The 15,249-nt window shown below is 45.7% G+C and overlaps 1 protein-coding gene across 1 annotated transcript in view; it reads right to left on the bottom strand.

The window, feature by feature from the left end:
• The window catches only part of TSPAN13 (tetraspanin 13), a 67,707-nt gene extending 59,242 nt beyond the window's left edge, over positions 1-8,465 (bottom strand). Inside the window, exon 1 of the mRNA XM_068235114.1 lies at positions 8,284-8,465. Coding sequence (XP_068091215.1) covers positions 8,284-8,346 — 63 coding nt within the window. The 5' untranslated portion in view covers positions 8,347-8,465. The remainder of the gene's footprint in view (positions 1-8,283) is intronic.
• Positions 8,466-15,249: the final 6,784 nt, after the last annotated feature.

Genomic DNA, 15,249 nt, shown 5'->3' with positions numbered 1-15,249 from the left:
ACATGGCATACATTATATCACCTGGAGACCACATGGCATACATTATATCACCTGGAGACCGCATGGCATTCATTATATCACCTGGAGACCGCATGGCATACATATCACATCACCTGAAGACCGCATGGCATACATTATTTCACCTGGGGACTGCATGGCATTCATTATATCACCTGGAGACCACATGGCATACATTATATCACCTGGAGACCGCATGGCATACATTATATCACCTGGAGACCGCATGGCATACATTATATCACCTGGAGACCGCATGGCATACATTATATCACCTGGAGACCGCATGGCATACATTATATCAGCAATTAGGAAGGACAATCACTCGACTGCACTGTGGAAGGCCGTGCTGGACCATAGGCAGCCAGGCCTAAATACTGTAGTAAAGAAAGATGCGGTCCGCAACAGAGTCTCTCCACAAACTCTGCAGTTTATTCAGGACGTATCCACACAGCAGATAAAAAAGTACAAGGCTGACATGTTTCGGGCCTAGCAGCCCTTAATCATAGCACACAGCCATAGCTTATGTTTCTCAGTTAAAAAAAGGGGGGAAAATAAGTGACACACCCAAATGTGACATAGGCCAGCCCAAACATGGGAGGGTCCAGCACAACAACTACAAACTGTCACTCCATGGGTGGGCACCACCCCCATACATAAAGTGAAAAACATCAATTAAAAGGTATAAATCTTTAGGTAATATAAAACCAATGAAAACACTTAAAGAACAATCGAAGTACATGAAAGGAGTACAAAATGTAATACAATACTTGATCACCTACATCAGTGGTTCCCAACCTTTTTGGAGTCGTGACACATCAAACCAAACGTTTAGATCTCCGTGACACGTAGACTAAATGCATGTAATGAGAGACAGCGTTTCCCCACTAAATGCACATAAGAGACAGCGTTTCACCAGTAAATGCAGGTAATGACAGACAGCCTTTCACCAGTAAATGCACATAATGACAAAAAGCCAGTTGTCCCCAGTATATGTAGCCAGGGATATATGTGCCCAGTATATGTAGCCAGGGGTATATGTGCCCAGTATATGTAGCCAGGGGTATATGTGCCCAGTATATGTAGCCAGGGGTATATGTGCCCAGTATATGTAGGCAGGTGTATATGTGCCCAGTATATGTAGCCAGAGGTATATATGCCCAGTATATGTAGCCAGGGGTATATGTCCCCAGTATATGTAGCCAGAGGTATATGTCCCCAGTATATGTAGCCAGAGGTATATGTCCCCAGTATATGTAGCCAGAGTTATATGTGCCCAGTATATGTAGCCAGAGGTATATGTGCCCAGTATATGTAGCCAGAGGTACAGTGGAGGAAATAATTATTTGACCCCTCACTGATTTTGTAAGTTTGTCCAATGACAAAGAAATGAAAAGTCTCAGAACAGTATCATTTCAATGGTAGGTTTATTTTAACAGTGGCAGATAGCACATCAAAAGGAAAATCGAAAAAATAACCTTAAATAAAAGATAGCAACTGATTTGCATTTCATTGAGTTAACAAAGTTTTTGAACCCCTACCAACCATTAAGAGTTCTGGCTCCCACCGAGTGGTTAGACACTTCTACTCAATTAGTCACCCTCATTAAGGACACCTGTCTTAACTAGTCACCTGTATAAAAGACACCTGTCCACAGAATTAATCAATTAAGCAGACTCCAAACTCTCCAACATGGGAAAGACCAAAGAGCTGTCCAAGGATGTCAGAGACAAAATTGTAGACCTGCACAAGGCTGGAATGGGCTACAAAACCATTAGCAAGAAGCTGGGAGAGAAGGTGACAACTGTTGGTGCGATTGTTCGAAAATGGAAGGAGCACAAAATGACCATCAATCGACCTCGCTCTGGGGCTCCACGCAAGATCTCACCTCGTGGGGTGTCAATGGTTCTGAGAAAGGTGAAAAAGCATCCTAGAACTACACGGGAGGAGTTAGTGAATGACCTCAAATTAGCAGGGACCACAGTCACCAAGAAAACCATTGGAAACACATTACACCGCAATGGATTAAAATCCTGCAGGGCTCGCAAGGTCCCCCTGCTCAAGAAGGCACATGTGCAGGCCCGTCTGAAGTTTGCCAATGATCACCTGAATGATTCTGTGAGTGACTGGGAGAAGGTGCTGTGGTCTGATGAGACCAAAATAGAGCTCTTTGGCATTAACTCAAATCGCTGTATTTGGAGGAAGAAAAATGCTGCCTATGACCCCCAAAACACCGTCCCCACCGTCAAGCATGGGGGTGGAAACATTTTGCTTTGGGGGTGTTTTTCTGCTAAGGGCACAGGACAACTTAATCGCATTAACGGGAAAATGGACGGAGCCATGTATCGTGAAATCCTGAACGACAACCTCCTTCCCTCTGCCAGGAAACTGAAAATGGGTCGTGGATGGGTGTTCCAGCACGACATGGACCCAAAACATACAGCAAAGGCAAGAAAGGAGTGGCTCAAGAAGAAGCACATTAAGGTCATGGAGTGGCCTAGTCAGTCTCTGGACCTTAATCCAATAGAAAACCTATGGAGGGAGCTCAAGCTCAGAGTTGCACAGAGACAGCCTCGAAACCTTAGGGATTTAGTGATGATCTGCAAAGAGGAGTGGACCAACATTCCTCCTAAAATGTGTGCAAACTTGGTCATCAATTACAAGAAACGTTTGACCTCGGTGCTTGCAAACAAGGGCTTTTCCACTAAGTATTAAGTCTTTTATTGTTAGAGGGTTCAAAAACTTATTTCACTCTATGAAATGCAAATCAGTTGCATCTTTTATTTAAGGTTATTTTTTCGATTTTCCTTTTGATGTGCTATCTGCCACTGTTTAAATAAACCTACCATTGAAATGATACTGTTCTGAGACTTTTCATTTCTTTGTCATTGGACAAACTTACAAAATCAGTGAGGGGTCAAATAATTATTTCCTCCACTGTATATGTGCCCAGTATATGTAGCCAGAGGTATATGTGCCCAGTATATGTAGCCACGGATATATGTGCCCAGTATATGTAGCCAGGGGTATATGTCCCCAGTATATGTAGCCAGGGTGTATATGTCCCCAGTATATGTAGGCAGGGGTATATGTCCCCAGTATATGTAGTCAGGAGTATATGTCCCCAGTATATGTAGGCAGGGGTATATGTCCCCAGTATATGTAGGCAGGTGTATATGTCCCCGGTATATGTAGCCAGGGGGTATATGTCCCCAGTATATGTAGTCAGGAGTATATGTCCCCAGTATATGTAGTCAGGAGTATATGTCCCCAGTATATGTAGTCAGGAGTATATGTCCCCAGTATATGTAGTCAGGGGTATATGTCCCCAGTATATGTAGGCAGGTGTATATGTCCCCGGTATATGTAGTCAGGGGGTATATGTCCCCAGTTTATGTAGCCACGGATATATGTGCCCAGTATATGTAGCCAGGGGTATATGTCCCCAGTATATGTAGCCAGGGGTATATGTCCCCAGTATATGTAGCCAGGGGTATATGTCCCCAGTATATGTAGCCAGGGGTATATGTCCCCGGTATATGTAGCCAGGGGTATATGTCCCCGGTATATGTAGTCAGGGGTATATGTCCCCGGTATATGTAGCCAGAGGTATATGTGCCCAGTATATTGTAGCCAGCCCCCCCCCCCCCCCCCCAGGAGGAGAGAGCGAGGGAAGGAGAGCGGCACCTCAGGGTGCTCTCCCTCCCTCGCTCTCTCCTCCGGAATGAAGTGCGGTGGCTGGCAGAGGGGCGGAACTTACCTTCCGTGTCCTCCGTCTGGTCTCGTCGCCGGCGCGGGATGATTTGCCACTACTCTGGCCTGATCCAGACCAGAGCAGCGGCTGCGACACCAGAACTTCCGGCCGGCGCATGGAGCGACACGGAAGATAAGTCCCGCCCGCTGCCAAACGCCGCCGCACACACAGATCGGAGGGGAGAGCGAGGAAGGCAAAGCACCCTAAGGTGAGAGAAGGGGGGGAGATGGCCCCCTTCTCCGCCGCTGCCCACAGCTTTACCTCCGCTGCGCTGCTCCCCTCAGAGAGCCGTGACACATACCCGAAGCTGCCGCGACACATACCCGAAGCTGGGTTGGGAACCACTGACCTACATTATTCATAGACATAAAAGCCATTACATAGATATTATAGAACATCATGTTATTTTACATATGATTAAATTAAATTAACCTGTAATCAAGGCTATATCCCATCTGGCATTAAGTCCCTTTGGGGCCCTGGTTCCAAGGCGAAAAATCCACAGAGCCTCTCTTTTGCCGATAGCAGCTAGTAGCAGCTGATACATTATATCACCTGGAGACTGCATGGCATTCATTATATCACCTGAAGACCGCATGGCATACATTATATCACCTGGGGACTGCATGGCATTCATTATATCACCTGGAGACCACATGGCATCCATTATATCACCTGGAGACAGCATGGCATCCATTATCTCACCTGGAGACAGCATGGCATCCATTATATCACCTGGAGACCGCATGGCATTCATTTTATCACCTGGAAACCGCATGGCATACATTTTATCACCTGGAGACCGCATGGCATACAATATATCACCTGGAGACCGCATGGCATACATTATATCACCTGGAGACCGCATGGCATTCATTTTATCACCTGGAGACCACGTGTCCACAGTACTCATTGGCGCCCCACATGGCAGCTGGTGTTATAGTAGGCGGGGCGTATGTGACATCACAGACACGCCCCACGTGCCATATACCGGTAGTCACGAGGGGTGTCAATGCAGAAATAGAGCGGGTAGTGTGACGGATTAAGTATTGTAAAGTGTGGGCACCGGGGCGCACATAAAAATTTAGAGAGGACAGCGGACAGAGGGCCTGACGTTCACAATTGTCGCACATTGTTACCACCATGCACCTGATCGACCACGTCAACCCGAGACTCCCCAGCTTGTCAAATCCTTCATCAAGCATGGTTGTGGAGGAGCCGAATTTAATCCGATTCAATGATTATTTAATGAGATGGACAATCGGACACCAAGTTGCTAGATATACATACATACATACATTAGACAATGGCCATGAGATTGACCATCAGGTAGATCCCGCTCAAATCAAATCTGGCAAGAGAGAGAGCCCATATACAGCAGACAGATCTACAATAGATTTCAGCATGAAATGTGATACAATGAATACCGTACAATCCAATGTGATACAATGGGCTCTATCCTCAAAGACTTCCCGCATGCGGTAAAGTACATGCGGGAAGTTTGCACCCAAAATACCGTCAAGTTTGCATTCTCTAAATTTTCCGCATGTTTTTCCCGCATGCGGAAAAAGTGTGGTAAAAGTGCGGGATTCATGCGGAGAACTTTCCGCAAAAGTCGGTATTTTCCGCAATAAAAGATCAATTCTCAAAAATGTTCAGGCGCATCATTTCGTCGTTAATTACCGATTTTTTATCACCTATAAGTAGTAGGTGATATATTCCGCATCCCATTGACTTTAATGAAGTGTGGAGGCTTAAGGGCTGTGCTTGCTGGACTTTCACTTTTTTTTTTAAACATTTTTTCATGCGACCTTTTTACCGCATCAATCCCGCATGAATAATGGCTGTTTCCGCATCTTTTTTTCCCGCATGCGGAAAACATGCGGAAAATATTAGTGAATGTGGAAAAAATGCGGAGTTTACCGCTGGCGGGAATATAGCGGTAAAATTTTGCGGAAAATCTGGCTCTTTGAGAATAGAGCCCATTGAATGCAATCCAATCCAATTTTATACAATTTATACCATACAATCCAATGTAATACAATGTATACCGTACAATCCAATGTGATACAATGTATACCGTACAATCCAATGTGATACAATGAATGCAATCCAATGTGATACAATGAATGCAATCCAATGTGATACAATGAATACCGTACAATCCAATGTGATATAATGTATGCTATCTAATCCAATGTGATACAATGTATGCCATCCAATCCAATGTGATATAATGTATGCTATCTAATCCAATGTGATACAATGGGCCTGATTCACAAAGCGGTGCAAACAGTTAGCACACTGGTGAAAAGCCCTTTATCATGCCTAAACTCAGTTTAGGCGTGATAAGTTTAGGCGTGATAAGTTTAGGCGTGATAAGTTTAAGCACCAACTGGGTTAGCACCGCAGTGCACAGCTGATCAAACGTTTTGCGCTAGCAAAGTCTGGTGCACATCGCATAGAGTTTAATGGCGCTGCTTTGCGTGCGGGACTTTGTGCGCTATCTACACTTATCTAAACTTATCACACCTAAACTTATCAGGACTAAACTGGCTTTTCACCAGCGTGGTGCAATGGTTATCACGCCTAAAGTCTCTAACTGGGTTAGCACCGCTTTGTGAATCGAGCCCAATGTATGCCGCACAATCCAATGTAATACAATGTATGCATGCCTTCCAATCCAATGTGATACAATGTATGCCATACAATCCAATGTGCAGTGGTTTAGCTAAGGAGTCGTGGGCCCCGATGCAAGCTTTACATTGGGGCCCCCCAAGCACCCTATACATAACAATTGATACGGCGCACCAAAACCTGCCAATGGCAACTACAGTGTCAGAGGTGCAAGGATGGGATGGTGACCAGTTTGTTAATGATTACCACTATTCAAAGTATCTATAGAAGTAATTATTATGATCACACGCTCTTCCGATGCAGCCCCACTGTGCCGTTCTCTCCACTGGTTACCCATTACCCAGAGGATCCAGTTCAAACTCCTGACTCTAACATACAAAGCCCTCCACGAGTTGTCTCCTCCATACATCTCCTCACTAATCTCAAGATATTGTCCCTCCCGCAACCTTCGCTCCTCCCAAGAAATTATCCTGGCCTCTAAGCTGATCACCTCCTCTCATGCTCGCATCCAGGACTTTACACGAGCATCAGCCCTTATCTGGAACTCTCTTCCACAGCCTGTACGTCATGCTCCAAACCTGGACATCTTCAAACGCACTCTTAAAACACACCTTTTCAGACAAGCTTATAACATTCTATAGCCCTTTATTTACTTATTTGTCACAATGTAATCAGAGGCAAAGAATCACTGCCTCATCCATCCTCCACCCCCTTACCTGTGTCCCCCACAACCCATTAGATTGTAAGCTCGCAAGGGCAGGGTCATCCTCCTAATGTTTACTGTCTTTGTAACAATATTTGTGCTGCTTGGAACTCTGCTGTATATTTGTTAGCTGTATCTATGTTCCCCTTGTCGTCTTATTGTGCTTTGTAAAGCGCTGCGGAATATGTTGGCGCTATATAAATAAAAAATAATAATAATAATAATAATCACAGGACCAATAGAGAGCTAATACTGTATTTGAGGTAGGGACCTTTGGGGCCCCTCTGGCCCCAATGCAGTCGCAACCTCTGCAAACCCTATTGCTACGCCCCTGCCAATGTGATATAATGTATGCCATCCAATGTGATACAATGTATGCCATCCAATGTGATACAATGTATGCCATCCAATCCAATGTGATACAATGTATGCCATCCAATCCAATGTGATACAATGTATACTATCCAATGTGATACAATGTATGCCATCCAATCCAATGTGATACAATGTATACTATCCAATGTGATACAATGTATGCCATCCAATCCAATGTGATACAATGTATGCCATCCAATCCAATGTGATACAATGTATACTATCCAATGTGATACAATGTATGCCATCCAATCCAATGTGATACAATGTATGCCATCCAATCCAATGTAATACAATGTATATCGTACAATCCAATGTGATACAATGTATGCCACCCAATCCAATGTATGCCATCCAATCCAATGTAATACAATGTATATCGTACAATCCAATGTGATACAATGTATGCCATCCAATCCAATGTAATACAATGTATACTATCCAATGCGATACAATGTATGCCATAGGGGGACAGATCATGCGACACACAGATTGGGGGGACAGATCATGTGACACACACACAGGTATTGGCACTTACACTGTAGAGCAGGTTGAGCGCACATAGGGGGACACATAGATTGGGGGGGGGGGACACATGTGACACAGATTGGGGGGTCCACAGGTATATGGCACTTACGATGTAGAGCAGGATGAGGGGGGACAGATCATGTGACACACAGATTGGGACACACACAGGTATTGGCACTTGCAATGTAGAGCAGGTTCAGCGCACATAAGGAGGGGCAGGGGACGGGACACATAGACTGGGGGACACACACAGGTATATGGCACTTACGATGTAAAGCAGGTTGAGCGCACATAGCGAGTTCTTGGAGCAGGTGAAGCCCCCGCACACCATGCTGCCGGCTCTCCGGGGGCTGCTGGGCTGGGGAGAGGCTCGGACGGGTCTGATGGGCTGAGAGATGCGACAGCTGTGACCACAATGTCCCCACCTCTCTGCTAAGGTGGAGATACGCGGGGGGAGGAGAGGGGGCTGAGCGCAGATCTGACATACAGCCGCATGGAGGAGGCTGCACTCTGCTGGCCATCTGCGGAACTGCAACCTTCCATTCACAAACTCACGTATAGCCGCATGGCGGAGGCTGCCCTCTGCTGGCCATCTTCGGAACTGCAGCCTTCCATTCACAAACTCATGCATAGCCGCATGGAGTAGGCTGCCCTCTGCTGGCCATCTGCAGAACTGCAGTCTTGCATTCACAAGGAGAATGGAGGTTAGTACACCTGTCAGCGGAGAAGGATGGAGGCTGCTAGGGCTGATCTGCTCCTCCTGAGAGCTTGGTCTTTTCTGGACATAATCCTTTAAATACCACACATGTAGTGAGGGCTCATTCACACTAAGGGCGCGTTTTTGCCCTTTTTTCAAGCGTAGGCGATTTTCAAAATCGCCCACAAACTGCTTGTGCAATGATTCTCTATGAGAAGGTTCAGATCTGTGCGTTGCGTCCGCTATGCAGTCCACAAAGTTGTGCCTGTACCATTTTTTGGGGCGTTTTTGCTATAATGGAAGGTATAGGAAAAAGCAAAACGCTCACAAAATCACTTTGTGCAGTGATTGCGTTCGCGTTTTTAAGAATAAATACATTGTATTTATTCTTTTCCAGGTAAAAGAGTTAACTTCCTGACTTGCATCAGGGAGTGAAGTACAAAACCGCTCTGGAAAAACGCTTAGAAAAGCGGAAACGCATCGCGCAGTGGAGCAGCGGGAGGATGGAGAAAACGCACAAAAACGCTTGCATTTTCGATTTTAGGTGTGAATGAGGCCTAAGTCTGTGGACCCGTACTGTCATAGAAAGCGCATGTGCAGACGTGTGGGTATGCGATCAATTATTATGTCGGCTCGAAAGGCCAGTTCTTCGATAAATTCAGCTTCTTATTCTTCTACGCCCCCCAATTTCTATACACTCCCCCTTTCCAAAGTTTTAGGGCTACAAACTTTCCACAGTCCTTCCACCTGTAGCCAAGTACATTGCTTGTGCTTTAATAAGCGATCCCACCCTCCGCGCCCCTGCGGCAGACCACCCAAGACCCCTTTTTCACCATTGAGTTTGACAGGGAAAATTTTCAAATCACTGCCATTCGTACAGTTTTGAAGCTACACCCCCCAAACTCAGACCTCACATTGTTGGTGCCAACACAACTGAAAGAAAATTTATATGGGGGTGTTTACCCAAAAGTGGGCGGGGCTACCAACAGCCAATGAAAAGGTAGCTATTTTCTATATGCTACTCCTCCCATAGTTTTAGGAGCACAGTTGTGACATGTTGCACAGGTCTTCGGCCCATAGCCGTGTAGGTTGCTTGTGCTTTGTTACAATCCCACCCAATGTGCCCCTGGAGAGGCCCCCCAAACCCCTATTTTTTCCACTCTTAGAAGATAAACTCACCAAACTCAGATAACTTAGTTATGGGGTCAACCTGAAAAATTCTGTCTCATTTTGGGGAAGCGAGATCAGATTTTCCCTATTGACTTCAATGAGAAAATTTTAAAAGCTTCCATTCTCACAGTATTAAAGGAGCACTATCATGAAAAAAAGTAGGTTGTTAAATTCTCACAGAAGCGATAGGTTTTGGGCCACTCCATCTCCTCATGGGGGATTCTCACGGTTTTCTTTATTTTCAACAGCATTTCCTGAACAGCCATTTAAAGAGAACTAGAGATGAAGCACCCTCTTGTATTTTACCTTATAAATCAGTGGGAACGTGACAGTAAACACCTAATCTGCTCTTTGTTTCATTGTTCTCTGTTTAATCTAACTGTTATCACCTCTAATAAGAATCCCCGACTGAGCACTCAGTCTAGCTTTGCTATGGAAAGATTATAGCTGAGTCTGTCTTCTCTGGTCTTTTCAAGCCCAAGCCTGCCCCCTTGTGGCTCTGCTGCTATAACGACTCAGCTATAATTATTCCCTGCAAAGCCAGACTGAATGCTCAGTCCGGGATTCTTATCACAGCTGATAACAGACACTTTTAGTAGTGAGGATGAAACAGAGAGCACGGTAAGTGTTTTCTCGAATGTTCTTACTGATATATATGGTAAAATACACAAGGGTGCTTCATCTCTGGTTCCCTTTAACGACCAAAATAGTAAGATACCAGCCAGCCTCCCTACTCACTTGTACACTATTTTGTCAGTTAGACCCAAAAGTGGTCTAAGTGACAAAATAGGAGGACGAGATCCCCACACTTTGGCCCAATAGGCTGCCTGTCAAGTGACAGGCAGTCTATTGGGCCAATCAAAGTGCGGGGATCTCGCCTTACAAAGTCACTGGACCTGACAGGATCCAGGGTGGGACAATTGAAGTGGCCGTAAGTTTTGGGGGGAGCGCGAGTAAGTTAGTAGTGCATGCTACAGCACTAGCGTGCACTACTTTGAAAATTTTACTTGCTCTGCCACACTAAGCTGTGCTGCTGGAGCAATGTAGCTTAGCGAAGCAACCCCCAACTGTGACCCAGATGTAGCCATTAAAAGAGCCACATCTGGCTCCCGAGCCATAGGTTCCCTACCCCTGCTATAGCTTATACATTTTACAGAGCCACAACAACCCAATATGCAGACGGCCTGTCCAATAAGGGTGCATAATACACACATACACATTTGACTGGTGAAAGAATGGCCAATTCTACCTCTTCTTTGTAGTATGAGGATTTATCTACACAGTGGCCTCAATGAGCTGTTTCTAGAGTGGTCACCATGGTAATCAGGCATGTAGTAATCATGTAGTAATCAGGCATGTTCAGGCAAACCTAAACTTAAAGGTGCGTACACCCGCACTACTGCCGGCAACGATGGGTCCGCCCGACCGTCCCACTCAGCGGATCGTTCAGAAACAGCCTTATCAGTCTGCCTGACAGACTGTACACACGCACCACTGTCACTGGAACGCCCGCCCAGCGGAAGGGTCCAGCAGACCCGTCGTTGCCAGCGGTAGTGCGTGTGTATGCACCTTAATGCTGGGAATACACGGGTCCATCTGGCGGCCGATTAGCCGCCGGATCGACCCCAGCCGCGTCCGCGTGCACGGATCGATTACCGCTCATCCCCGCCGGCGCTCCTTATCAGCCGCTCGATTCCCTGCCATTGTCAGCCAGCGGGGATCGAGCGGGCGGGGGTCGAGCAGCGTGATCAGACCAGCTGAATATTATCAGCTGCCCGGATCAGCTGTAGAGATGTCCCGAGCGGTTTGGCCGAGAACGGTTCCAGGCGAACTTTAGGTGGTTCCGCCCCATAATTCTCCATTGAGCAGAACTTTGACCCTCTACATCACAGTCAGCAGGCACATTGTCTTCAATCAGACTACACTCACTCTTGGAGCCCCCCCCCCCCCTTATAAAAGGCAAGGTTCTGCAGTCGTTTTACTCACTCACCTGCCTCCAGTAATTAGTTAAGGGACAACTGCTGACAGACTCTGCTAGGGAGAGTTTAGTTAGGATCTTGTAGATTTGTTCCTAGCTGATTGTTATTCCTTATACTTCTATACCTCTCTCCCTCCTCCTGGAGGGTCTCATCTTCCAGGGAATTGTAGTATTTCAAAAGCCAGCTTACATACCGTGGCTGGGGATTGAACCCAGGTCTCAGTGTGCAGTAGGTAACTCATTTAACCACTATACCACCAACACCACTACATGCTAAAACTTCTTGGAGCAGACTTACTTCCTTCCTCCAAAAGACACACATACATCCCCATAAAATCATTCAACAGCAACTGCATGCACAGTCTTTGCGGTACACAGTCTGTGTGGCACAATTGGTTACTGCGTTTGGCTCTTAACTGCAAGGTTGGTGGTACAAGCCCATCCAGGCATGGCCTTGCCTTTTGTGTTCAACAGTTGTCCGAAGAGAACCCCAGATAGCCATGTAGATTCATCTCTCTCTCTCTCTCTAGTAGGGATGGTCACCGCTTTCCGCGGAATTGTATTTTCCGCAATTTTAGGCGGAAAATGGTCATTCCGTTCCGTTTGGTCGGAACGGAATTGCTTTTTCAATCTGGCGGAATTCCGAAATTGCCTTTGAAATTCTGCCGATAACCATTGATGGTTTTAAGCTGAAAATTCACTTCTAGAGAGAGAGAGAGAGAGAGAGAGAGAGAGAGATCATTTTTCTCTTGGGTATATCACAATGGTACATGCTAGGCTGGCTTCAGCATGTAGTGTTGTTGGTGGTGTAGTGTGTAAATGAGTCACCTATCGCACACTGAGACCTGGGTTCAATTCCCAGCCACGGTATGTAAGATGGCTTTTGATATAGTACAATTCTGTGGATTAAGCAAGCTAATTTTTCTCCTGGATTGATCATAATGGTACATGCTAGGCTGGCTTCAGCATGTAGTGTTGTTGGTGGTATAGCGGTTAAATGAGTTACCTACTGCACACTGAGACCTGGGTTCAATTCCCAGCCATGGTATGTAAGCTGGCTTTTGAAAAACTACAATTCCCTGGAAGATGAGACCCTCCTCCCTCCGGGAGTGAGGGAGAGGATGCCTGATGTCATAAAGTAGTGTAGGCCTGCAATTAAATATTCAATGAGATTTCTGACCTTAAAACACTGCTTTGTATGAAATTCAGATTTTTTTATAGAACTTTTCATGTGTATTTTGCTCAATCATGTCTTCCTCCAGGTATTAGACCCCATGAAACATTCTATCATTTTTCCAGTCAGCAGAAATTTTTTAAAATGTTGAAGTTCGCTTCCCCATTGAAGACAATTGCGGTTCACGAAAGTTCACACGAACCGAACCTTCCGCGAAAGTTTGTGAACTGTGTTCTCGAACCGAAAATCGGAGGTTCGCGACATCTCTAATCAGCTGCTCAATACACGGTACAGAAAAGTACAGTGTATCCCCAGCATAACTCTTCTGTCTTTAAAGGACACCTAAGGTGAAAATAAACTAATTAAATAAATGATTGTATCGATCTTCCTTCTCGTAAAAATGACTTTTTAAAATATCCCACAGTTTTATTTTATGTTTAAATCTACTTTTTAAGATGAACTGTTTTATTGTTTTTGCTCAATGACACATTCATTGAAGTATGCCAGCGCTAAAATCTATGAACTATTTTCCCTTTTTATCTCTTTCTTACTCTCAGAAGCCATTTTCTGCTAGGAAAGTCTTTTATAGTTGGAATTTCTTATCAGTGAGGGTCACACTGTAGTCACTTCCTGTCTGAGTCAGGACTGAGTCAGCCACTTACATACCTGATATTTAACTCTTTCAGACAGAGAAAGGAAAAAAGGAACACAGCGTAGTTATTTGTGTGCTAGGTACTGTATATACACATGTCTGTCTCATCATGTCACATGTCACTTCGGGTACCCTTTAAAGAGAAGGTTCAGGGATGCTACAAAAAAATAAAAATCCACATCCACTTACCTGGGGCTTCCTCCAGCCCATGACAGGCAGGAGGTGCCCTCGGCGCCGCTCCACAGGCTCCCGGTGGTCTCCGGTGGCCGACCCGACCTGGCCAGGCCGGCGGCCAGGTCGGGCCTCTTCTGCGCTCCATTGTGCGTTCCACGCCGGCTCGCTGACGTCATCGGACGTCCTCCGGGCTGTACTGCGCAGGCTCAGTAGTTCTGAGCCTGCGCAGTACAGCCCAGAGGACATCCGATGACGTCAGCGTGCTGGCGTGAAATGCACAATGGAGCACAGAAGAAGCCCGACCTGGCCGCCGGCCTGGCCAGGTCAGTTCGGCCACCGGGAGCCTGCGGAGTGGCGCCGAGGGCACCTCCTGCCTGCCACGGGCTGGAGGAAGCCCCAGGTAAGTGGATGTGGATTTTAATTTTTTTTTGTTGCGTCCCTGAACCTTCCCTTTAAGCTGCAATTCCAAAAGCACTAGGCTAATAAAAAAATCAATGGAGATAAACCCACAGAAGAGATTGCCTTTACCCAAATCACAATCGTGGGTCTTGCAGTACTTTTGGAGTTAGTGCGCTCCAATACAAAGTATAGGATCGCTGCAAAACTGCTTTTCAGATGCTGCACAGAAGTGATTTTTCTACACAGAAAAAAATAAAACGCAAATCACAATCCTTGTACAATCCCTAGCATTCAATTATAGATTGCTAGCAAAGGTGCTTAGAGATTGTGAGCATGATCTTTGTTTTCCAGCATGCCCCAGGCCAGCCCTAACTGCTTCTCATTGGGCAGAGTACAGAGTGTGTGTTTTGAAGGTTTCCAGGCTCGGAGCATGACGGACAGGCTGGGGGAGAGAGTTCCAGAGGAGAGGTGACACTCGTGAGAAGTCCTGGATGTGGGCATTAAAGGAGGTGACCAGACTGGATGACAAGAGGAGGGAGGAGCAAAGGTTATGGGTGGGATTGCTGTGACATCACTCTCCAATTCCTGCTCCCTTTGCCACAGCTTGCCATTCAGCCCTCAGACACACTGAGGGTGTTCTGAAGGCATTCATATATGTATTCAAAGTAACCTTTTGGATTGGTTAGCAAGTCCACATACAATACAATCTCAATTGTATGTACAATCGATACAATTGCCAATCTTGTTCGGAGATCCAGTAAACTTCCACAACTTCTCATTAGCATGAGAATATTATTATAACTATTATTTATAGTATTTACATAGCGCCAACATCTTCCGCAGCGCTGTACAGAGTACGTAGTCTTGTCACTTACAGTACCGTATATACCCGAATACAAGTCGACCTCGTGTATAAGTCGACTCCAATATTCAACCCTCTTAAGTTGGAATTTTTTATTGACTCAAGTATAAGTCTACCTAGAAAAGTTA

Source organism: Hyperolius riggenbachi, chromosome 5, assembly GCF_040937935.1.
Source record: "Hyperolius riggenbachi isolate aHypRig1 chromosome 5, aHypRig1.pri, whole genome shotgun sequence".
In the NCBI taxonomy this organism is placed as follows: domain Eukaryota; kingdom Metazoa; phylum Chordata; class Amphibia; order Anura; family Hyperoliidae; genus Hyperolius; species Hyperolius riggenbachi.
Note: the sequence above shows the minus strand (reverse complement) of the source record. Positions and strands in the feature narration are given on the sequence as shown.